This window comes from Helianthus annuus, chromosome 5 (genome assembly GCF_002127325.2).
Source record: "Helianthus annuus cultivar XRQ/B chromosome 5, HanXRQr2.0-SUNRISE, whole genome shotgun sequence".
NCBI lineage: Eukaryota > Viridiplantae > Streptophyta > Magnoliopsida > Asterales > Asteraceae > Helianthus > Helianthus annuus.
Window position 1 is genome coordinate 142,991,246 of NC_035437.2, and position 27,246 is coordinate 143,018,491.

At 38.3% G+C, this 27,246-nt stretch overlaps 1 protein-coding gene across 1 annotated transcript in view; it reads right to left on the reverse strand.

The window, feature by feature from the left end:
- LOC110943817 overlaps positions 1–9,715 on the reverse strand; it is a 107,476-nt gene extending 97,761 nt beyond the window's left edge. The window contains exon 1 of the mRNA XM_035990001.1: positions 9,169–9,715. Within this exon, the coding sequence (XP_035845894.1) occupies positions 9,169–9,715 (547 nt within the window). The remainder of the gene's footprint in view (positions 1–9,168) is intronic.
- Between the last annotated feature and the right edge of the window lie 17,531 nt (positions 9,716–27,246).

Sequence of the window (27,246 nt, forward strand, 5' to 3'; positions counted from 1 at the left end):
AGGTGCCAATCATGCTATGGCCAGGGAATTACAGAAACTAAAGGACATGATCTCAAGTGTTCCAGGGGTAGTCAAGCCTATCCCAGAGATTGCAGATGGAAGCCACAAGGTATCTCGCTTTGCACCACCAATCTGTGATGCAGAGGTACCCAAAAGGTTCCATATCCCTACCATGAAGCTGTATGATGGCACAACGGATCCAGAGGAGCATATAGCACAATACAGGGAAAGGATGGAAATCAATCCTATCCCAGAAAAGTTGAAGGAAGCATGCCTATGTAAAGGATTTGGATCCACTCTAACTGGATAAGCTCTTAAGTGGCTGCTAAGTCTTCCCCCCTACTCTATTACTTCATTTGCTAATTTAGTTAATTTATTCAATAACCAATTCTCTTGTAGTAGAAAATTTGAAAAATTAACTAGCGATCTGTACAGGATAACTCAAAATCATAATGAATCATTAAGGGATTATATAACTAAATTTAGTAAAGAATCCTTGGACATTCCCAACTTGGATATGGCTACGGCTGTTGAAGCCTTCAAAATGGGACTGCTTAAGGATTCATTATTCTATGATGATCTTGTTATGACACCATGCAGGAATTTAGATGAAGTAAGAACTCGAGCACTCAGGTTTATCCGGCTAGAGGACGACAAGAGGATCCAGGAAAGACAAGTAGGATCCTCAAAACAAGATAAGCAAGGATCCTCCTTCAAAAGCAACAAGTTCAAATCCTACCATAGAAACGAGAACAAGAATGTGCATGTTGTTGACCAAGAAGAGGATGATGAAGAATATCCTCCAATCTCAGAATATTGTTTTTCCGTTGATAATCATGAACTGATCCTTGCAATGCAGAATCTAGGTGAAAAAGCCAGATGGCCCAGGAAGAATGATAAACCATCCGGGACTAAGGATAAGTCCAAATGGTGTGCATACCATGAGGATTTCGGGCATCTAACTGAAGATTGCATAGCCTTAAGAAAAGAAATTGGATACCTGCTAAGCAAGGGGCATCTAAAAGAATTGTTGGGGAGAAAAAAGCAAAGGACCCAGGATCCTGAAAGGATCCCTGAAAAGGCTCCAGCACCTCCGGCAAACGCACAAGTGATTAACTTCATATCCGGAGGATCAGACATTTGTGGTACATCCTTTTCAGCGGCCAAAAGACATGCAAAAGAATCAAAAATGGATAATGGAGAAAGGCCTATTAGAACCTCAAGTGTCTCAGAAGGGAAGATGATAACATTTGATGAGAATGATCGCATTAACCTTCAGGATCCTCACCATGATAGTTTAGTGATCACTCTCTTTATCTCTAACCATTTTGTCCGCAGGATCCTTATTGACGGAGGGAGCTCAGTGAACATTATCCAGCTTGATGTCCTGAAGAAGATGGGAATCCCAGAATCAGACATCACACCAAGATCCTCCGTGCTTGTAGGATTCAGTGGAGAAACGAAGAAAACTTTGGGGGACATCAAACTCCCAATCTACGTGGAAGGATTACATAATTACCAAAAATTTTGTGTTATTGACTGTTTATCTTGTTGCAACGTTATCCTTGGCAGGTCTTGGATACATGACATGAAAGCAGTTCCATCTACCTACCATCAATGTGTGAAGCTCCCTAGCCCATGGGGGATAATCAAGATCGACAGTGATCAGCAAGAGGCTAAGGATTGCTATACCTCATCCATGAAGCCAACCTCGAAGCCAAGGGAGCAATAGCAATTACAGTATCCTCCGAGGAATGTCTTGGAGGCAGGGGAACAAGATGTAGATGAAATCCTCTTGGATCCTAGTGATCCTGAATCAAAAATCTATATCGGATCAGGGATCCTTGGCAACATGAAAGAAGACATGATATCCTTCCTCAAAAGAAGAAAATCTACCTTTGCTTGGAAACATGAAGATATGACAGGTATATCTAAGGATATTATTACTCACAAACTTGGCATTGACAGGTCTATCAAGCCAATCCATCAAAAAAGGAGGAAGTTTGCACCAGAAAGGAATGCCATTATCCAAGAAGAAGTAGAGAGACTACTTCGAGCAGGTATGATCAGAGAGGTAAAGTATCCAAAATGGCTAGCCAATGTGGTTGTTGTCCAAAAGAAAAACGGAAAGTGGAGGGTATGTGTCGATTTCACTGATTTGAATAAGGCATGTCCCAAGGATCCTTTCCCATTACCCCACATTGACTCTATGGTGGATGCAACAGCGGGGCATGAACTGTTAACTTTTATGGATGCATCATCTGGATTCCAACAAATCCAGATGGAACCATCTGACCAAGAGGATACAGCCTTCATGACCCCAACCGGTTTATATTGTTATATTGCCATGCCTTTTGGACTAAGAAATGCAGGTGCAACATATCAAAGGCTGGTAAATATGATGTTCAAAGATCAAATTGGAAAAACTATGGAAGTGTACATAGATGATATGGTCAAAGAAAGCTGAGGATCACCTAAGGGACTTAGAAGAAGCATTCGATATCCTTGATCAATACAACATGAAGCTTAATCCTTCAAAATGCCATTTTGGTGTTAAGGCAGGAAAGTTCTTAGGGTACATGGTAACCCAGAGGGGCATTGAAGCAAGCCCGGAACAAATCAAAGCATTAATAAATATCAAATCTCCTGCCAATGCCAAGGATGTTCAAAGACTGACAGGTAGGATAGCAGCTTTGAACAGGTTCATATCGAAATCCTCAGAGAAATGCAGAGAATTTTACGATATCCTAAGGAAGAATAAGAAGTTCGAATGGACTGAGAAGCATGAGAATGCTTTACAAGCCCTAAAAGAGTATATGTCCTCAGCACCAGCATTAGCAAAACCGGAAAAAGGAGATATGTTATCCTTATATCTGGCGGTATCCTCAACCGCTGTAAGTGCTGTCCTTGTCAAGGATCACGAAGGTACACAATATCCTATCTACTATGTAAGTAAAAGTTTACTTGATGCTGAATCCAGGTACTCACACCTCGAAAAACTTATCCTTGCATTAATTATGGCATCAACTAAGTTAAGACATTATTTTGAAACCCATACTATTGTTGTTAGAACTAATTTTCCAATTAAGAATGTCCTCAGGAAACCAGATATGTCAGGGAGAATGGCTAAGTGGGGAGATCGCTAGTGCCCATGATATAAGATACGAACCAAGAACGGCCATTAAATCTCAAGCACTAGCTGACTTTGTGGCTGATTTCAGTAGTGATCTACAAAAGGAAGCAGAATTGGAGGTCCAGCAGCTGGATGAGACCAAGGATCCTTGGATCCTACACACTGACGGATCCTCAAATATCAAAGGCACAGGGCTAGGGATCCTACTAAAATCGCCACAGGGGGACATAATACCCCACTCCATAGCCTGTGAGTTCCAAGCAACTAACAATGAGGCTGAGTATGAAGCCCTAATTGCTGGCTTACAAATCGCTAAGGATATGGGGGTAAAGTATCTTAACGTATATGTAGATTCATTATTGATCACTAATCACTTTAATGGATCCTATGCTGTTAAAGGTGAAAAACTAACCAAATATTTAGAGATAGTCAAAGAATTGGCACTCTCTTTTGTTTCTTTTAGCTTAACACAGGTACCAAGGGAGGAGAACACGGAAGCTGATGCATTGGCCAACCTAGGATCATCCTTGAAGATTCCAGAAGATATAAGTATCCCTATCATCCATATCCTGGCTCCTGCTATTGAAAACCAGGTGGCCATGGAAATAGAAGAAGATACTGCAATGATCCCTAGTGAAGAAGCCCAACCTTATTCAGGATCATGGATCTCACCAATCATGAGATACTTGCAAAATGGAGAGATCCCAATGGGAGAAAATCCTAGAGCTTTCAGGATCAAGGTATCTCAATTTACAATCTTAAATAATGTGCTATATAAACGATCCCTTGCAGGACCATATTTAAGATGTATTGAGGATCCTGAAATTGAAGAAGTGTTGAGGGACTTCCATGAAGGAGATTGTGGAAACCACACTGGGGGCAGGGCATTATTCTCAAGGATCCTTAGAACAGGATACTACTGGCCAACCATGAAACGAGATGCTATAGAGTATGCTAAGAGGTGTGATCCTTGCCAAAGACATAGCAATATCCTTCACCAACCAGCTGAATTACTACACCCCATACCATCCTCTTGGCCATTCATGAGATGGGGAATGGATATAGTTGGCAAGCTCCCTAAAGCACCTGGTGGAAAAGTATTTATGCTTGCCATGACTGACTATTTTTCCAAGTGGATAGAAGCGGAAGCCTTCACTCAAGTCAGAGAAAAGGAAGTCATATCCTTCATTAAAAGAAACATTATAACTAGATTTGGCATTCCCTCTGAAATTGTATGTGATAATGGCTCCCAATTCATTGGAAGCAGAACCACTAACTTTTGTGACAGTTGGGGAATCAAGATGATCACATCAACACCAGTTCACCCACAAGCCAATGGTCAAGCAGAATCATCCAACAAGATCATCATCAACAATCTGAAGAAGAAGCTAGGATCCAAGAAAGGGAAATGGGCAGAAGAGTTACCTTATGTGCTATGGGCTGATAGGACAACTCCCAAGAATGCCACCGGTCAAACACCCTTCTCTTTATTATTTGGGGCAGAAGCAGTGATCCCAACAGAGATGGTGATCCCAACTGCTAGAACAAGTGCTCGTGATCCTGAAGAAAATGCTACAATCCTAGCTCAGGATTTGGATACTATTGAGGAAAACAGGGATCTAGCTAGGATAAGGATGGCAAGCTACCAACAAAGGATGGCTGGTGCCTACAACAAGAATGTCAGGATAAGGAAGTTCCAAGTCGGAGATATGGTGTTGAGAAAAGCATTTCAAAATACTATCAATCCTGCTGACGGGAAGCTAGCACCAAAATGGGAAGGTCCCTACTTGATTGAAGCTGAAGCAGGAAAGGGGGCATACAGGTTGCTAACCATGGAAGGAAACTTGTTACCAAGAGCCTGGAATGCTGTTCACTTAAAGAAATATTTCATGTGAACATGATCCTTCCCGCATGAGATCCTTACATTGAAGTATCCTTGAAGGATCCTGGAGATATCGGTGATCCTTACTCTGGTAATATGCTTATCCTAAAACTATTGCATTTTCTTACTTTTTGCCTAAGGATAAGGATCATGTATCCTTCATCCTCTACTCACAAACTATTTGAGTTATGATAGTTCAGGTATCTTCAGCAAATCGTCAAAGATCTCCAAAAGCACCACAGATCCTTGGGAACAACCCCAGTTATCCTTGGGATTATCCCCAGTTTCCGCCAGCAGCGCACGATGATCCTGGTATAGTTCACGTCTTTGGGACCAGTACCCACTTTCGGGGCTGACAACCTCATCGTACTGGCTATATTTAGGATCCTACGTATAATGGTGGACGCACCATACATCCGTTCCTAAGGTTTCTAACGTTTTCACGTTAGCTAAGGTTTTGACATTTTCATGTCACTAAGTTTGGATAGTTGCCAGAAAGGGCCATACTCCAGTTTACATACGATCCTTTGGGCTTGTCCCCAGTTATCCTTTGGGCTTGTCCCCAGTTATCCTTTGGGCTTGTCCCCAGTTATCCTATGGGCTTGTCCCCAGTGATCCTCCGGGATCATTCTCAGTTATACTTTGGGCACGTCCCCAGTTACTAATTTATCTTTTGCATTGGCTTAGTCCCAAGTTATATCTCACTTTTCAGGTTTTGGAAGTCTAAACATATAAGGGTCCTTAATCCTTATTAACTATCAAAGTCTTATCTATGATTGTCTTGATTGAAGGTTAGGATCCTAACGTGGATCCTCAGGTATGATCCTTGACTATTTTTGATTATACTCTTTATCCTAACCAACCCTTATACTTTGACAACCGAACCTATGATCCTTGAACTAAAACACTTTGAGAATTTTCAATATGAGGATATTTGATCCAGGATCATATCCTAAGTTTATTAAACACTTTGTCAACTCTTGTTATTTTAACAAATATAGCAATTGAGAAATAAGAGGATTATTGAAGGATAAAAGACAAGCCAGAAAAGTTAAGTTATATTATTAAACAAAAGGATCATTAACCCTTTCAAAAAGTTGTCAAAATTGCCAACCCACATTTCTACCAGCAAAACGTGGCCCGTCCACATGGGTTGGCAAAGGGTGTCCATTGTCTATGCGGTCTTAGCATTTTTGCAGGAAAGTAAAAACGGCAGGATCACAAAGGCTTCATCCCCCAAACAGAGGATCCCTCCACCTTTTGTAATCCTACCTATTGTCTAAAAGGATCCAGGATCCTTAACCCTAAGAAACTATTGTTTAAGTTACAGACCATAAATTGTTCCAAATACCACAACCACAAGCCACTAACAAGCTTAAAAAATTGGGCTCCGGCCTAGTCAACAATATCCATCATCGCCCAATCATGCAGCCTACTCCTTCGCTGCTCCATCTCCACCAGCTTCTCCACCCTGATCCTTATCAGCATCACCTCCCTCCAGCCTTGGGATATCCTCAGCATCCTCCTCGTCATCCAAGTCCGCCAGCCTTGCCTTCCAACCTTCAACGTCCCATGAGCTTTTGTCAAAGGTGGGATCCTGAGCCTCCTCAGCCATCTGAAGTTGTATCTTGTACATAGCAATCGCCGCCGAGACCTTGGCATCTTGGGTGATCTCCTGCTTCTCGTTATCCATATCGATCAATCTCTGAGCAGCCTCAGCCTTCATGACCCGGAGTTCCTTCTCAAGATCTCCTATCTTGAGATCCTTAAGCACGCCCATTTGTTGAAGGTCAGCAATCTGGCTCTCCTGGTCCTCAACATTGCCAAGATAAGTTTCAATCTCAGCCAGTTTCTGCAAACAAGAGAATAAAGACAAGCTCAGACTCAGGTGATCCTCAAGAAAAGCAGGATACACAAACAGGATATGATAGGCGGATAACCTACAGGGGCAGTGATCCTTACCTCATTCACATAGTCAAGGAATTGCTGACGGAGGAGGGGAAATCCTTGTAGATCTTCAGTAGTCTTCCTCTTCTTCCCCTTGCCCCGGATAGACGCTTTGGGAGCTGAGACTGAAGGACTGGCAGCAGGAGCCTTCTTCTTTGAAGACGTGACATTGGCAAGATCACTGATCCCAAATTTGGAGGCTGATTTAACAGACCTGGCAGATTTTCCAGCACCTACACAATCAAAAAAAAAAAAAAAAAAAAACAAGATAAGTTGCTTTATTAATCAAACAATCCTACATATAATTTATTTTCTGTAAGGATACTTACTTGACATAGTGGCAGATGCAGAAGATACTTCTTGAGAATCTAGGACGGTGACCTGGAAACTTCTGACTTCAGGATCAAGCTTTTTAAAAGCTAACACTCTTTCTCTTGCAGCAGGGGTCAATTTTAAGTGAGCAACGGAAATAGCTGCATAAAAGACAAAGGAAAAAAGACATTAGTGATCCTCATCATATGAGACAGGACTGACAGTGATCCTTCGAGGATCCTCTACCCTACCATGAGTGGCCCATTCCTTGGGCAGATCCTTCCCATCCGGGATGGAATCCCTCTTAACAAAGAAAAACCGACGTTTCCAGTTTGTATCATTCTTGGTAACTTTGAAGATAGGGTGATCCTCCCCAGCTTTCCGTTTCAGCAGATACCGATGTGATCCGAACGTAGTAAGATCATAGAGCTCAGCTAGCTCCGCCATCCCCAGGTTAATTCCTTCCTGCTCAATGATCCTCTCGAAGGTATAAAGAACCCTCCAGATCATCGGCATAGCTTGGATGTAAGAGATGCCGGTTAAGGAAAAGAAAGACTGGGTAAAGTCTGGAAAAGGATATGAGTAACCTATAGCAAACGGAGTAGTAGGAAAAGTCACCCAGACATCTGAGACAAAGTCGCTCAAAGCAGTAGGATCAAAGGATTTAAAAACAACATTCGCCGGAAAGCAATGACGAATCTTGTCTACGTGAGCATCACTAAAGCAACACCTCTCCGTAGGAGAATCCTTGATAATCCCCTGGCTTTTTAAGGGACTATCCTTCTTGGAATCCTTGTGTGGAGAATTCCGGAGCAACATGTTTTGTGACGGAATAGAAACAGAGACGGAGTAGAAAAAACAGAGTAAAGAAAAGGAAGAAGGGAAAGAGAGAAGAAGAGGATACCTGGACAACCTTCGGTGCAGAATATAAGGAGAGTGTATCTTGAATTTAAATACAAACTGATCCTGACCCTATCTCCTATTTATAATGATGATTTGCAGGGATTGTCACATCTGTGACGTAATGATCACAACGGCTAGTCCATGTGTAACGGCTAGTTAATCGGAATCGCCCGTTAGAGATAAGATCGAAACAAAATATAACTCGTCTATTTACAATTAACTCCTTATATTTTGGGGGCAATTGTTAGGGCTGGATTTTTATCATAGGTGATCCTTACATATGATCCTAACATATGATCCTAACCAGTGATCCTTGTTTCTTTGGCAGACAGTGATCCTCAGCAGAACTTCAGGATTAGGATCATGGGACATTATGGTGATCCTCATACTAACGGCCACTTCCGCTTAATACAATGTTGTTTTGCAGGAACATCTAGCAAAATATGCTCTAAAGACCATGATCCAGGGACGCGTCTTCACAAATATGGCAAGAGCTAAATCAGAGATAGACGTTGCACAGGATATGGAAACATGGCTTGATTCATGGGCAGCAATTTAGGCTAGATTGTCTTTATTTCTAAAGGGGTAATGAGCTGATATCTAGTCATTTTACCTAAAATAGGTCACCCACACATGTATAAATACCACTCTTCTTCATTCGGAAGAACACACACGACATACGACACAACTCTCAAACACTTAGACACTCAGTGATCCTTGTACTCAGCTCATTATCATCCAAAGTTGTAATCATATTTTTGTTATATTGAAGTTGGTGATCGGTAGTTGCCATCACCCGAGGTTTTTTATGCCGGAGATCATTCATTGATCAAGGGCTTTTTCCTCGTATAAATCATTGTGTCTTTGCATCTTAATCACAGAAGTGATCCTTTACTTTCATAATTAACCAGGCATCATACCCCGTTTTCATAAAGTTTGGTTACATTATCCTTGTGTGATTTTTGACCAAAACAGTTTCCACCATGGTTACCATTTCCATTACCATTTCCTCTCTGACCACCATTCCCATGACCATTACCAGCCCAGCACGTCTCCTTCGAATGACCATTCTTTCCACAGTTTTTACATTTCCTAAACCTACACTTGCCGACATGATGAAACTGGCACACATCACACTTAGGCAGGGTGCCCATGTATCCTTTCCCCTTATTCTCCGAACTTGCAGCACCAGTCCTGACATCGGCTGGTGGGTTCGCATCTCTTTTCTTATTACCACTATTGTTGTTTCCTTGGGTACCTTTCTTGAAATTCGAGAACTTCCTCTTGTTCTCTCCCGATGACTCGACGTGAGTCTCCTTCTTCTTTCCCTCAGAGATTGAAAACTTGTTCAATCTGATCGCTTCTTCGGTCAGTGCCACGCTCAAGTCAATGGCTTCAATAATCGTTGGAGGCTTGGAAGTAGTCACCATGCTCATAATTTGGGGTGCCAATCCCAAAATGAAACGTTCGACTCGCTTGAACTCTGGCTCTACCATGTAGGAGACAACAGACAGGTCAGCAATCTTAGGACCATCCATTTTCAGATTCTAGAACTCGGTTTCCAACTTCTGAATCTCAGCCCTTGAACAATACTTCTTGCGCATCAGCTCTTTCATCTCTCCCCAAGTCATACCATACGCTGCTTCCTCACCTAGAGTCTGAACCTGAAGGTTCCACCACGACAGAGCTCCATCTAGGAATAATCCAGAAATGTAGGTGACTTGGTACTCTGGCGCACACTTACTCATTCGCAGCACAAAATATGTCTTCTCAGCCCATCTTACGAAAGCTACAGCACCTCCGGTGCCATCAAAGTTCAGAGGCTTGCAGTCAAGGAACTGCTTGTAAGTACAGCCTGTACAGGCAACATCATTCACAGAAAGCATTAGCAAATGCACATGGAATGTCCAAATGTATTATAGTGTGTCTTTGGTGACTTAAACATTACCGTGAGGTGGGTTATTTCCTGAGGTACCTCAGCTGTGTTCAGAGTGCAAGGCCTCATGTTGTGCAATTGCCTGTGAAATCCGTTCTTGCAGTTCTGCCTCTGTTGTGGGCAACTGAGTATTCCTTCGAGGAGGCATCTTTTAAAAGAAGACTGTATAGGTCAGGTCTTAATTCGTATAATAACTATATAGTACGTATATAGTAACATATAGCGAGCATGGCATTTAACATCACAATCAAATGATAAACATGTAATTTCAACAACGTATTTAATGAGAACATGACGATTGAGCTTTCATTAATCATCGACCACACGTATTGTTACATGTTTTACAAACGTATCATATCAAAAGGAACACAGGGTCACACTACCCTTGTCCAACAAGTCTATCAGTCTACAAAAATCATACAGTCAAAAGGTGGTCTCCAAAAGGCTTCACTAGCTAGGCTCAATAGTGGTGCTCTCCTCAAAAGCAAAGTGACCTACATAAAACCAAAAACCAACTATGCTGATGGTGGTGGAGGAGGAAGTGGAGGAACAAAAAGCAAGCTACGCACATGCGCAAGCTCCTCCTCAAGCTGGTAAACATAACGCAACAGATAACTGATCTGCTGCTCAATGGTAAGAAATCGAGTATCAAACTCAGGAAATTGAGTAAGCGGTGCAGGAGGATGTGAAAATGGAGATGGTGATGAACGAGGGGGAACAAAAGCTGGCTGACAAGCACATAGCAAAGGACGCGGTGTCATCTCAAGCTCCAAAACCCTACGACTCATAATCTCGAACTGAAGCTTAAGTGATAAAAGTAACTCATCCCGTGTATAGCCTGCAAAGTGCGATGGATGGTAGGGATCAGAAATCGGCATAGTGTACGGTGGGAACCATCGAAATGGCTCATCGAGTGGTGAAGAAGTAAAATGAGCAAAGGGTGCAGACTGAGGTATATGGGGAAAAGCTGCTGTAACATGAGGGTCATGGCTAGGCTGCTGGCCTGAGGTGCCTTGCCCTGGACGGGGTGCGGGTATATCCTGCAAGAAAACAATAGGAAGATCAACACGGTGAACATCAGACTCCACTGGGTGAAAAGGAGCAACATCAGCAGGTGTAGGTGCAGGTGGGGGAATGAATGGCTCAATAACAGGAGGGTCAACGGGTGCAGAAACTGGATCAGGTATGAGGGGTGCAATGTTAGGTATGCCAAAAGGAATAGGGTCGTGACCAGGTTAAGGCTCAGGTATCGGCTCAGGATTAGCGGGTGCAGCATCAAACTGATTGACAGGAACAAAGTCTAGCTCGAGACCAGGCTCAAGCTCGTGTGGAGGGGATGGTGCAGCTGTCATGGCCGTATCATCATCAGGATCGATGGCATGGCATCGCAACCCCACTGTCTTCAAGGCGGAAGGAGGCACAGACTCAAAGGAATCTGAGACAGAGTGTAAGCTAGATCGGAGGAAATCTCAATAACAGGGATCTCAAAAAGTAGAATAGCAACAACGTCCTTATCTAACTCTCCATCACCATGGGCATCATCAAGAGGACCATCAACAAACAAATCAACGTTAATATCAATCAAATCGTCAAAAGGTAAATCCTCGAGGGGAATGGCCACTAGAGGATCAGGAGCGAGGATCGGTGCCACAATATGCTCATCATCGGAGTGCCCGATAATAAGATGATAATGAACTAGAATGGGAGCAACAAAAGGATCCTCGTCTGGAATGCCATCAGCAAGCGGTAAGTCATCTCCAAGGTCAGGCAACGTGAACGGTCGATAATCGTCGTCGTCTGTCATCATCTCTGTGTCACTCTCAATATTAGATGTAAAGATCTCTGGCTCGCTCGCACCAGAGCCAATAGCCATGGGGTCATCAGTATCGGATAATCCGCTCTCGGATGAAGACATAGTGTCTGTAACACAACAATCACAATATATGCACATATATTAACCACTAACATTAAGTATGCAAGCATAGTCAATGTATCATGAAATCATGTATCCTTCCTCGTCTCCCAGACTAAACCACCTAGTCTCCCAGACTAAACCACCCAATCTCCCAGACTAAACCAACTAGTCTCCCAGACTAAACCCAACAAAGTAACTGTGCATTGTGTTTCTTGTCTTTTTATTTTGTAAAAATGTTTGTTCCCTGGATCTGGGCGTTTCGTGTATGCAATGAAAACATGTCGTAAAAATATTTTCGTGAGAGCCCTAATGATTGTAGTCTAGACTCGAGAAGGAATCCTAGTTCGCTACAATCGAATCTCTGATACCAAACTGTCACACCCTGACTTTTGCGGAAGCGTGATTATGTGTGACTTGCTTAATATCATTGCATTCAATCATAACAACAACTATATGATAAGACCGAAGATGTTCATCCATTAAATAAGTTTTAAAAACATATCACACCATTGTTTTAAAACATAAAATTCTAATTCGAGTACAAACCATGCAACTTGTTTTAGAGTTTACAAGGACTCGACAAAAGACATTAAATAAAACCAGGTTTTGCAAAACGTGTCTCGTCCAGGATAAGACACACTAACCAAACCCTAAGACCATGGATGACATCTTTTATTCTCAAACAACACTTGGAACTTCCGAACGCCCGCCAGATCCACATTTAATTCTCTGAAATACATGTAGTTTGAAAACATCAACAAAAGTTGAGCGAGTTCATGAGTGTTTGAATAAACCTTTGAAATCGTTATAAAAATGTATGTATATTTGTAAAACCCCGGTACGAAAGCAACAAGGAAAACAGATCATTAATGGTTTGCAAGGCCATTAATATGTGTGACGTGATGTAGGAAGACTCAAACCTAGCAAATTTGTCTCTAGAAATAAGACATAGTCAACTCGTGGACCACCCTGTTCCACACGGGTGTGGGCTCGCTACACCCAAATAGATCTATCACTCATGTCTCTCGGTCCTACAAGGAGGATTGATGGTCTTAAGCGTCGTACCCACCACTCACATGATCTAGTAGTACCCTTCCTTAACTAACCATACCACGTATAAATGTTTGTAAACAGTTTGTAACATGTACTGCACCCCCGAAGTTATAAAACCGAGAACAGTTAAAGAAAAGGGGGAACATGAACTAACAGTCTTGCGTCTTTGAATCACAGTAACTCAAGCTTCGCCTAGCGTACACGACTACCTACAACGTACTATGATCTATTAGACGAGCAGGTCGTGCCTTAAATTAGTGTTAATTAGTGTCCTTGAGTTACGTTCTTTGTGTCTTCAATATTATTCCAAGTTATATAATTATTTGTTAAAATAATAAATTTTTTAACTTAAATTATATTTATTAAATTTTGGAATAATCGTTAAAAACAATATGTTTTAACCTAATACTTTTCAAGTATTTATACTTGTATTTCTTTCCCAAGGATGGGTGTATTTGTATTCATATTCTTATACTTGTATATTTTTGTCATGTATAGGTGTCGTATCCGGAGTGTATTTATACGTACGAGAATACGTATCTTTATTGCATTCATTAAGTATTCTTATACTTAATTTCGTATTAATTATTCCGGAATATTATCTTTAATAAAAGTTCACCAATATATATTTCCAAAATATATATTTCAATAAATATTACTTAGAGAAATTATTTATAATTTTCCTTTGGCAAAAATATTTGTATTTTCATATAAGTTCCAAAATAATACATTTTTAAGTCTAACTTGGAAAATATATTTAAACTTATTTTTCTCCAAAAATGATATATTTTATATTTATTTGAGAAAATATGTCTTTAACCCCAAAAATATTGTATTTCATGTTTGTTGAGAAAATATATATTTCTTTCAAAAATAATATATCTTCTAAAAATTTCCAGAAAAATATATATTTATACTTGCCAAAAATAATATATTTTTCTCTTCTAAAAAATATGATATATTCTTGTAGTAATTGTAAAAATCATATTTTTATTCACTTGGTGTCCAAAATATCATTTGCCAAAATATACATATGAATATTATTTTTGGAGTATTTTGTAAGTTATATTCCTTGGTTTGGTTTCATCAATATTTTGTGTATAACTTGTATATTCATATTCTTTGAATTTTGGTAATACTTTGGATTGTAATTTTTGGTATTTTGATGAGTTATATTATTTCATGTCCTAAAATAATATAACTAATACACAAAGTATACACAAACAATCACACACATGGTGACTTCTAAATATATATATTTCCTAAATACATATTTAGTCACTTTTATTTATAAAAACCAACATCCAATATTTATATTTTGTAACAAAAATTATGGCAAAGTTTATGGTTTGAAATACACTTGTAAATATTTGTTTAGAAATATTTTTCTAATTGTTTATTTTTTAGAAAAAATTTGCCATAGTTTCCCCTAAAAATGGAGGTTTCCATACCATCAAGGTATATCATTTTCTTTTGTAAAATCAACACAATCAATCCACAATCAACAATACACATTCTACACTTACCATCTTGCCATTAACAAGCATAAGCTACTACTTCTTGAACTTGAATTTTCACAAAAAATTGTAGTAACTTACTAGTGTATTTCGTAAGCCTTGTTACCCTTTAAAGTGTGATTGATTCTTTAAAATCTTCATTTTTAAAGAAAGTAGATGTTTACAACTTATATTCATGTTTTTCTAAAAATGTTTCTTCATGGATCTTTCTTGTTACATAAGTGTTTCTACACTTTATTAACCACCAAAAATAAGGTTTGTTTATGTAAGAACCAAGATCAAGTAAATCTTGTGTTTTTAACTTGGTTCCTTTGAAAAACCATCCATGAAGTTTTAGATCTATAAGTATTACAACTTACTTTGATCATTATTTTTCAAGAAAACCATATGTTCTTTCAAGTTCATGTTTCTTATGAGGATGATCTATGATCCTACAACACTTTCATCCTCTCATCTTGCTAGATTATGTTTTTAATCATGATCTAGCAAGATCATATGATGATCTACATCAACTACATGAATAAACAACAATCAACAAGCAAATCAACACATAAACAACTTAGTTTCTTCATTATTCAAGCTTATGTTCAAGTTTTATTCTTGTGATTCTTAGTGTTCTTCATGATTATCATTATGTAATATCTTTTAACCACTTGAAATAGATGTAAAATAGCAAGATCAAAGTTCTTACCACTAGCTCAAGGCTAGGGATGATCAAGTGAAGTTAAGTGATGGATAAACGCAAATGAAAGAGGTCCTTGATCTTCCGAAAGCTCCTAGCTCCCTTATGCACCTTCTATCACACCTGTGTATGCTTGGAATGGATGTAGGATGGATGAATGATGGTGATGATGGTGGTGCTTGGTTCGGCCGAGAGCAAGAAGAAGAGAAGGAGAAAGATGTGTGTGTTTAAGTATGTGTAGTAATGAAGTTATGAACACTTAAATATATTTATAATCCATTTTCTAGTTTTATCTCATGTATAATATGTCTAAATGAGGGAAACATGATCAAATATAATATTGAATCAAATCTTGATGGTGGGCCATATGTTGGCCGATTTCATAGGTTGGGGGGGGGGGTAGTAGGCTAGGTTTAAACTAAACTAGTTACATTATGGTTAAAATGTAAGTATTAGTTAGTTACTTTGGTTACTAGATATTTATGTAGTGTTATTGTCACACCCCTATTTTCCACGTGTCACCGGTGGGCCCGGTAGGGGATTAGTGACGTAGTTGATATCGTCATAGTCAAACAATACAAAATATAAATGCACAGCGGAAGCAAAAGATAGATTTATTTCAACCAAATAAAATTGTAATATCAAGTATCACAATAGTTGAAATAGATCCACAGGGGGATCAAAACAAAGAGGAAACTTTTATTCAAAAGACTTCATGCATCCTAAGCTTGCGAGACTTTTATTGATGCTAAGGAGTGGCCAGCCTATTACACGTAGTACCTGCACTTAGCCTTTTTGGAAAATACGTCAGTTTACACTGGTAAATGCAATTTAACTGACTCATTTTGAAAAGGTTTAAAATTGATTTGAATGCCCGCGGCTCAAAACTTTTTATAACTTGGGATAATTATTTGCTTATAATCTTGTAAAAGAATTACATGTTTGTTATGCGTTCAGTTGTCCGGGTCGTGCCGGGTTAAAGATTAATAGACACACCACTTAGTATAATTCTGCCGCGAGACTTCTCTCATACCGACGATTATACTTTATTGATTTGAATGCACTACGGGTGTACGCCTACACCCGTGTGCTAAGGTCGTGGCCATTCTTTGAATGATGCCAAGGATATCCGGGACATGGTCATTAAACCCCCAAAGGCGTTAAACAAACAAAACAACATTTTCAAATGGGTCATTTTGACCACACTTAACCACCGATCGGTTAAGGTCAATTACCCGACCAAACGGTATTTTATATACCGTACCCCAAGCCCGTATAAGGGAAAATAAGTTAAATGTATTTACCTGAGCTAAATATAAATTTAATCCCAGCCGTATCAAATCAGCAAGTACAGATAGCTTTTACTGGGCTCCTATATCTGGAATGAAGGTTTTTAATAACCTATTAGAATCCTAACGGGTCTTTTAATTCAGCCTAAGCTTAGACCGGTTAGTTTTAAATGAAGATTACGATTTAAACGCACGATAAGGCGAAGACCGTTTTAGAATGTGGTTTTGACCCGAAAAGCTTGCGTACTTGTTTAATATGGGTAACTTAATCACATTCTGGATTTTGAGACAGAAATGATATGGTTTAACCCGTTTCGGCTAAAATGGGTAAACTAGTTACATAAGCCGATCCGAACGCGTAAAGTGCGTAACGAGTAACCATAAGAGTCATATACAAGTTTCCTAAGTTAATATGCCTTAAACATGTTGTGATATCAGTAAGATACCTTCCATTATGCCCCAAATGGTTTTAAACCCAAACTATGCCTCATAAGGGTATTTTTGTCATTTTAAAGGGTGTAAAAGAGTTTAAATAATGACATGGGTTACAAGTCTGATTAAATCAGTAAATATACTTAATTTAATAAGTTGTGACAGTAGGGTATTAATCATATGTGAAATTTATCAATCTTAATCATTCTAGGCACCGTAGGGGTGTTTTGGTAATTTCACATATGCCTAAAAGGTCAAAACTGAAATTCTGAGTTTAAAATATTTGCTTACTGTTAAAATGTAAAATTTTACTGAATACATCAGTAGGTATCAACCCCATATGTTTAAAAAAGGTTTTATTACATACTATGCGTTAAAAACGCTTAAAAAGGCGATTTGGAGCCATTTCCGGGTTTGGTATAGAAAGCTGATATTTTTAAAATTCCAGAAGGCTCAAAATACTTTATTTAACATATTAGATCAGTAGAAAAAGGTTTGGGGTCAATAGGACTTATAAAACTCATTTTATAGCCCAAAAGGGCAAAACCGGCATTAGCCGAATTAAGCTTAGAACACTAAGTTATGCTCAGCCTAAAATTGAATAAAAATCTTTAAAAATCCCAAAATATTATTTTATATCAGTAGGTACAAAGTTTTGTATAAAAAATTGGGTTTAGATAGGCTATATGCAATTTATGCCATTTAATTACTAAAGAAGCTTCTAATTACGCTAATGAGCATAACTCTTAATCTATACCTCCAACTGATCTCAAATTTTAGGTGCAAGCTTATAAATCAGTAGCTAAGGTGTCTACCCTTTTATATTTTCAAAAATCATATTTTAAGGTCATTTGGGCATAATGGTCAACATATAAGCATTTAACGGAACCATGCATGTGAATAGGATATCTAATGAACCAAGTTGTATAATCACAGAGGGTTATACTAACATGTAAATAGGTCTAAAAGAAGCTCTAAGGCAATCCTAAACTTGGCTTAAATGGTTCAGAACTGAAAGTCAAAGCAGAAGTCAAACTATGCGACTTTCGGTTCCAAACCGAGCCTAAACTGAAAATCGTCGAGTTGAACATGTTGGGACATGTTCTTACATTAATTACCAAGTTATATTAATGATCAAACAGGTTGCATGTATCCTACATTGCTAATTATGCATTAATTTGAAAATAAATATTCTGTTGACTTTTTAAGGTAAGCTTTGACTCGACAATTAACATAGTTAGAGTGGGAATCTGAAAATACCCTTTTAAGGGTTTATTACCCACATAATTACCTACTCAAAGGTATTTTTAATTCGTGATTTGACTGGACAAATTTTAATTAATCACGAAGTCAAACCTTAATTACGACGGTTTGACTTTTAGCTAATTAACTAAGCTAAAACGAATTAAGAGGGGTTAAGGGTACTTACAAAAGTCCTAACTATGATTAGGGATCACTAAGTAGTTGGCTTGATGTCCAGAGAGCTCCAGAGATGAAGTTGTGAACTTTTGCAAATGAATGAACTAAATGGTTACAACTAAAGCTCCTTATATATGCATTTTGATTCAACAAGATCATGCCAAGGAGGTCTACCAATGTTTCCAGATCAAGACAAGTGCCCCCTATGCATGAAAACCTGTTGGTGCAGCCCCTAGTATGTAAAAACAAGCTCCAAAGTCGGTTACACAGGTCTGACTGGCACCTGCAAGTAATTCTGTCGCTGTGTCTCTCTCACGGGCCGCGTAAGTCCATAAGGGACTCTTACGCGGGCCGGCTGGCCTGTCAGAACCAACCAAACAAGTTTTAAAAATTGTATTTTAGCCCCTGGTCCTTTGTAACGTGGTTTTAAGTCCTATTTTTGCTATTTCAGCCCTCTAACCTTATTTTTAAGGGCTTTAGGACCTTTACTAACTTTGTTAAGTCCCTTGTTAACTTTGTGATCACCCGAAAGACCTTGAATTTCAACGTTGACACTTTTAACCCCTCGTACACGAATTTGATCATAACTTTCTCATACGATAACGAAACTTTATGAAATTTTTACCACATATTCTAGTGAGTATAATTTACCGTTACAAAGCTTCGGGTCTGCTAAAAGGTCACTCAGAGGTATACTTTACACATGTTGACACATTTAGCCCCTGTGGTTTGTAATTTCTCACTTTCTTTCATATTTAGCTTCGTATGATCCATGATTTATTCGTTTGTAGGTATCAACATCTTGTAGGGCTATTTTTAAATATAATTATCCATTGTTGACACTTTGGACCCTTATATTCATATAGTTTCCTTGTTTGTCAACTTTAGTCCCTCTAAAGTATTCTTTCACATGTTCAGAGCTTATGACACGTGTTCATACATTATTGGACATGAATTTTCAAGGTGTTACAGTTATGATGTTCGGAGATCATAACTAGCTTGGTAATGTTAAAATAGTGCTTCTAGTGAAAATTTGGTGTTTCGGGTAGTGTCCGGTTGGTTACTGGTTCGTTAAGGTGCTAAATTATGCAGTTTAGTGTGTTTTATGTTACCTCTTATGACAGTTTTGATTCCCGACACTTAGGAAAGCATTCAGGACCATTTAAGCATATTTCTGCATGATATTAGATTGTTTAAATGCTGATTTATGCTGATTTTTGCTGAATTCAGCACTTTAGGTGAGTTTTAGGCACTTTCCGACACTTAAACTATTTCTAGGAAGACAGATTTATGATCCTTACTTTCCTACACACTATCCTAGTGTAATACTTAGTTTCTGGCCCATTCTAGGTCTCAATATAACGTCTGCCTATGTACTAAACTCCGTCAGCATTCTCCTGATTTGTCTGATAACTGTGCTATCTGTATTTAATGCATCAAATAAAGTTCTCATGCAATAATGATACGACATTAAGCAACATATGATGCACATGTATGTATATGGCAATAATCAGTAAGCAGTTAATTGTAATTCAGTACAGTCATTAAGCACTAATCATGGTTTAATAGTTGTACGGATACCTGGAATTTTGACAGTTGTCACATCGTCTTCCACGCCCTTGCCACTCTCTTCATTGTGTTCACGCGACTGTGGAAGTAGAGTAAAAGAAGTTCTAAGAAGTGTTTCTCCAATAATAGGTAGGATTTGACCAACCCACGACCTTCCTCATACTTAGCTAGCTAGGTTGTCTCTTATATGTTTTAACTACAAACAATAACCACCACCACCACCATACCCAGTTTGATCCCACACCTAGCATGAAATTATTTGTAATGTTTGAGGGGGTGTATGCATGTCTTACCTCTATCTCTAAGGATAATGAGGTTGTTTCCAGTGAGACCCTCAACTCCAAAGACATTTTCTATAATATAAGAGTCAATTAAAAACTAATAAACGCATGTAGTTATTTAAAACAAACACAAAGGCATCATGTACTAAATTGTTCTTAGTAAGCTACCAAACATCTTGATAGTGAAATCATATAACATGGACATATGACACACCATTTAGGCAAACAGAAAAATGATAAAAAGCAAAGGCCATCAAACATAAGTAAAAAACCTAACCTCCTAAGGCAAGAATGCAATACAAAAATGTGTCTACCTTTTAAAAGTCCTTAACGTTGATCGTGCATCTCTATGAACCCCTATCATCGACTACGTTCTCATAGAGATGCAAGTCTATCAAATCATGCCTAATTTGCGCCTCTCAAGTCAGTTTTTAGCCTACCTCTACTCCTTGCCCTTCCCCGGTGAGAGCTTCCTCGGTTCTAACAATGGTGGTCGCTTGTCTCCTCCTGATATGCCAAAACCATCTCAACATTCATCCCTTATCTTATTTAATGTCTTGGTCACCCACAATCTTTCCCTGAAGACCTCATTGCTAATATTATTTAACCAATTATATCCACATCATGGTTGTAAAACAAGGTTTCCAAGGCCGAGTACTCCCCGAGTAGTCGCTACAAGGTAGGCTGACGAGGCGACTTTCTCTAACTCCGCCTAATTACTTAGAATTGATCAAACGCGGTCAAAATCGGCCAAAATTGGATCTAGCAGGTCAATTCGGGCCGAGTTTAACTTAAAAAATAATAAAACATAATTTGTATGACTATCATATTAAATAATAAATATCATTTTCACGTATTTTGTTATAAATATTAGTAAATTTATGTTGTTAGACATATATTTAATTTCCGAAAATTAATTTCTTTATAATTTAGCATGTCCGAGTACTCCCCGAGTACTCTCCGCCTTGTTCAAAATAATATGGTAGTTCTAATTGCAATACTTTAAAATTTCACCTTTAATTTGGTTGTGGAACCTCTCATCGCACAATACTCCAGTGATAGCTCTCACTTACACCATTCAGCCTGGACACGATGGACTACGTTCCTATCTAACTCCCATATATTTTGTAAATAAAAATAGATATTAATAGTAATCAATTTTTTTATTAGTGTACTATTTTGATATTACTAGGTATGTGTTATTTACATTTACATGAAACCGTAAACAATTCTCTTATGTATAATTCTAATATAAAAATGTATCACAGACGGAAAAAGCCGTTAATATTGTGCCAGTAACACTATGTCAGTGACCCCTCTTTTAACTATCCATCGGTGATATTAACATGTGAACCGCTAGTATAATTTTTTTGGTCGATGATCCCTTAGTAATATCTGTTAGTGATCCATTAGTAACATCTGGCGATAAATCTTTTACTTACCTATGTTTTCGACGGAGTATCACTGACGGATAATATAGACCGTTACCCCTTTCAACGACGTATTTCCAATGGATATGTCGGTTGTTGAAAGCATGGTGTGTTTTTTATTTGTGTATGTGTGTATATATATAAAATAAAGAAACTATATTAGAGTCTCTATATGTGGACGTTCTATATAATATAGAGAAAAAAATAAAAGAAAAAAGAAAAAAACTACTACATTGAAACCTCTATAGTAGAGACAAATTTACAAAGACTAAACTACACCTCTATATTTAGAGTGTTATATTCAACTCTCTATATTTTTTATGAGTGTATAGGAAAGAGAAAATATTAATAAAATAAGTTAATGTGAGGAAGATAGAGGTAGAGATAGAGAGTTGAATGTGAGTGAGTTTCAGAAATTAACAAAATTGAGAGAAAAATATACCTTTCTATTTAAATATATAGATGGAGATGGAGTTTCCAATATGAATGCTTTAAGTGGTTTCGTTAAAGGGGTAACGTCTACAGTCGCAATAGTTTTTTTTTTTTTTTGAACGACAAATTTGGATCACTGACGGACCACTGGAGTATCATCGTGCCGCGGAACCACGCGACCATATCCATCTCCACTAGGCATAATGCCTATACACCAATTCTGGAGGAAACCCAATAAATATAGGAAAACCCCCTTGTGGGAATCGCACCTGACCTTTTGATCCTAAAGACTTATTCCACCCCTAAGATGCCACTAGGCTATATATCCATTGCCCACAGTCGCAATACTAATCTGTATTACACAACTGTTTACAATTATATATGTGAAATATTAACATATAAATGTCGTATTAAGTTATATATATCACACCTGCAATTTTAAATATTCTTCCATGGCCCCCATTAAAGGGGCATGGGCACAGCTAGTTCTGTAATTGTTCATTCTTTCCACAGCGCTACTTCATTCAATATCTAAATTTGACATATACATACATGAAGTCTAGATTTAGGATACAATTGTTCTTTAAAGGAGGAGGAATAAGACTGTACCTTTATGTTTGTATGTATGATAGAAGAAGATACGTATAAAGTGGGTTTAGGGTTTGAATCTCATCAGAATATAGCAAGCTACTGTAAATAGGAATCTACCACGTGAAAGGAAAAGCCAGTTAACATGTACTGTTGTTTCTTACTTTCTTCTTTTAACAAGAAATCTTGTTTATTTTTTTGAGTTAGGGTTTGTGGGTATGCTTAGTTTCCGGGTCTCTTTCTAGCATTAGCTAGGTCCCCACGTACGACTTGTATTGCAAATGTGTTAGTGTGTGACTGGTCATATATGTTCCTTCACATGCAGTCAAAACACAGATAACATGCGTTCGTGTCCGAATCTGATTAGGGCACAGGGTAGACCACAATGGTGCCGAACCTTAAATTTGATAAACTTTTAGATAGATAGAGGACCAATTTCTTTGTTCCTATCTTTAATGGTTAAACGAACCTCACCCTTTTCATTTTTATTATTTTCGTACATATTATTGTTGTTAAAGTATTAATATTCTCTTCTTTTCATACTACAAAAATGTCTCTTTTATTTGATGACGCTTTCAGAAAGAATACAAAAACGTAAAAGGAACAGGTACATTTAACTAACCCTTACACTTCAGATTATTCGTGGCTAGACCAATTTCATTCGGGATGTCATCAAAATTAAGGGAGGAAACACTCAAAGGTAGTAAGTACCCTTGCCCCAACAATCAATACCCGTTATGTCAATTTTCTTTCACAATAATGATTAGCCACAAAACACTGGCGACACTTACCCATGACATAAACTATTTTTTTTAATTTAAATAAAGTCAAATGTTAAATACAAATTAAACTTCATTGAAATAAAAATAAAATACATAATTTAAAGTAAACTAATAAAAAAAGACAATTAAGAAAATTGAAGAACAATTAAAAAAAGTACTCCTCGTTTTCTTCGTCAAGGTACGGTAGATTTTGAGCTGCAATATGGATCATAAGATCATTTCTAAGTCGAAAATGTGTATCTCGATCCATCAACTCCCAAAGAACTGTATCGTCAAGAACGGGTTCCACGACTGGATCCCTGATGTGGACCGGTGAGAACACATGCCCGTCATCCTATAAGATCATATTGTGCAGTATTATGCACGTATACGTCATGCTATTAATCTTGTCCACCGTTATCGCACGCATGGGTCTCCTAAGTATCTCTCGTTTTCCTTTTAGGGAACCAAAACCACACTCTACATCTTTTCTTGTCCATTCTTGAAATTTCTTGAACTTCTTTTCATTCGGATCGACGGGAAATGGATACACTTCACAACCGTTGACCAAGTAGGGTAGACCATGTCGGTTAAATAGTATCCATATTTGTATACATGTCCATTCACCTGAAATGGACACTTAGGTGCGGTTCCATTCCGTTCAGCGAGATATATTAGAGATTGTTGTAGCACATTGATGTTGTTTAATGAACCGATAGACATGCCAAAACCATAAATCTTGTGACGCGACCACTTCAACCATGAATGTTGGGTGTTCGTAATCACCTCTAATAATTTGGCCTCGTAAGTTAATGGGACACATCTTCCAAACAAGATGCGTACAATCAATGCTACCTAACATCCCTGGAATGTGGTGTTTTTCATCGTGGTTTTGGTACGAATTCTCTACGCCGGTACTTGTTAGCCTACGCAAGAACTCATCGTTGTACAATTGATTCACGACATTGCAAAAAAAAAAATGTAGGCACTCTCGCGAAGTCCTTTAGAACATTTGTAAGGACTCGTCGTTATCATCGGGAGTATTACTCCTCTCGAGTTATTTAATGGCGGATATAACATTTTGTATCGCCGTAAAATTCTTTTTGTACCACCCATCTAATCCCTCTTGAAACCAATGATATTGTGCTTCCACATCACAAAAATTTTTTAAGAACAACTGTTTCGACATAGGAAAACGGTAATGGAATGTTTCATGATCATACTTTGGTTCATCAACAAAATAACCATTCATAAGATTTTCGATACCTTGTACGCGATCACATTTGAACATTTTTTTGGAACGCCCGACGACGTTGTCGTGTCTCCCACTTCGACTTCCTCAAGCTTGTCTACGAAAAAAAGTAAGTTACTATCGGTTGAAAAATCATCTTCGAATTCGTTGGGCGGTAAATAAATACCCAACTCGAGATTGATTAGTGTCGAGCCCTCGGGTCACTGATGACGGTCAAAGAGTCTCGTTGATATTGCAAGATCCATGTCCTTTCGTCCTACAAGAAAGAAAATCGTTAGCCTCGTCACGGAGGACCCCCGAGGGGGAATCCGTGACCAAGCTCCGGCGTGAGAATAAGTAAGCTTGCCAGAGATAATGAGAAGCCTATTCCGACGAGTATCGTCGTCGGAATATTCTCCTTGGTGTGGATTCTTGTGTGTATGAGTAAATGCGTGTGAGTAAATGCTATCCGAGGTTGTCGGAATAAATGATACCACCGTGCATTTAGTGAGGGAAGATTTCTCTGTCTCTTTCTTGGTGAACTTACCTTCCTTATATAAAGGAAGTCACTTATCTTCATTGGGAACCATAGCCGGATCATCTAACGGCTTTCTGATGTCCTTGGGGAACTCAGACACGTGTCTGAGTCCCAACGGTAGGATCAGGGACTTCATTAAATACGGCCAGCTTGCTGTACTTCCCTTTCCGGCCGCTTCCTTCTCGCTATCAATCGTGCATTTATTGCACTCTGTAATTTCTTGGATCCCATTTAGTTTCCCGCTCATTTTACATCAATACAGCCTTTTGAGGGAAATTATGAGGATTGGGCTTATTAGTGGGCCCAAACGACAGAAGCCCAAGACGGGCTATGTTGGGCTACCAGCGAGGCCCGTCGTCAATTAGGGTGAAAATGGTTTAAGATTTAAGTGTGAATGCTATAAGATTTTAGAGTGAAACTAGAAGAGTAACCCGCGCGCGTTGCGCCGCGGGCAACGAAAGTGACATGCAATCGATCAGATTCACAAACTACAGTTATGCAATCAATGCCAACAAAATAATAAAAATAGTACCCCGATTGTATCAATTATATAAACTCATAAACCTTTATTCTTCCTTCACATCTCACAACTGCTTACCTGTTTCTTGTTTACATAATTCCGATAAGAAACTATAGGTGGCTGCGGTCTTCTTTGGGGGTAGCTGCACAATAGTAATCATACGTAAATAGTAGTTTTAACAGTTTAGGGGCCAACTAAAAGATACCAATAAATTTGAAAGAGTATTGAATGTTATCATTGATAATACACGATGCCTTTTTAGTTTTTAAGCATGAAAACATTAATTTTTCTTGGACAACTATGAAAACATTAATTAAAATGCAACCAACATCAGTGACAACCATTTATATCCTCGGCGGAACTACTGACAGCGAACAAAATGTAACGAAATAGACTTTTAAGCCTTCAACAACATTTAATACTATAGGAATTATGAGAATTAAGCTGTCAAGTAAGCTTTGAGAGTGACAATTATTTCAAAATACAAACTCATAGTGTAAAGAATGAACTAACCTTATAGTTTTAAATATTATAATCATGAACTATAAGAATGTAGGGGCTTTTGTTCCATATAAGATGATTTTTTTAAACTTTTGTGAATATAAGTCTTATGCAGATCATTGGGGAACCTCTGCTGTGCATAACTCTTTATAGATCTCTCTCTATATATATATTCAGATGGATATTAGTTATAAAGCTACTTTTATACTAAATCTAAGACATCCCCTCTTTTTATGTTTAGGAATGAGGTTACTTATAGTGTAGAAACAAAATGCAAATGCATGCATATTAAAAAGTATCACATAATGTATCATATAAAAAAATGACTATCGTGATGCACTTTTCAAGCAATTGCAACTGGTGAGAGACCAGATTCATCTAAGCATAGCCAACTTGAAAGAAATTTTTTGTTGTCCTACCTCGTTACATGCTCTACTGTTTGTGAGAGATCTGCGTTGATAGGGAGCGCCTAGCGACTTTTGCAACCATGGTTGTGAGGTATGTAAACTCCAGCTAAAACAGTCCTGTTTAGGGATATGGTTAGATGTCATATGCATGGAACAAAACCTGAATACAAAGTATTTAAAATTTGACATTGGTCAGTTACCACCAAATGACATGAAACGTGTTTTAGTGAAACTCAAAGTTGTTTAACTTTGCTTTGTTTTTTGTTGTTTTAACGGGTCATGTTGGAAGAAACATTGATATACAGGGAAATGCCTATTATTACCTCAACCAAACCTTCATATATAGTATGTGCATACAATAAACAATAATCAAAACTTAACGATCAAAGCGACAATCAAAGAAAACCCCAAAAGAGATAACAATTGCTTACAATATGAGAGAGACACATCAGGATCAGCTTCCCCTTCTTCAATCTGAGTCTCTAACTCCATTTTTCCCCTTCAAAACTATACTTCAAAATATGCAGATTCGTAATACTAGATTAGACAATTCATTTGTAAGTGTGTT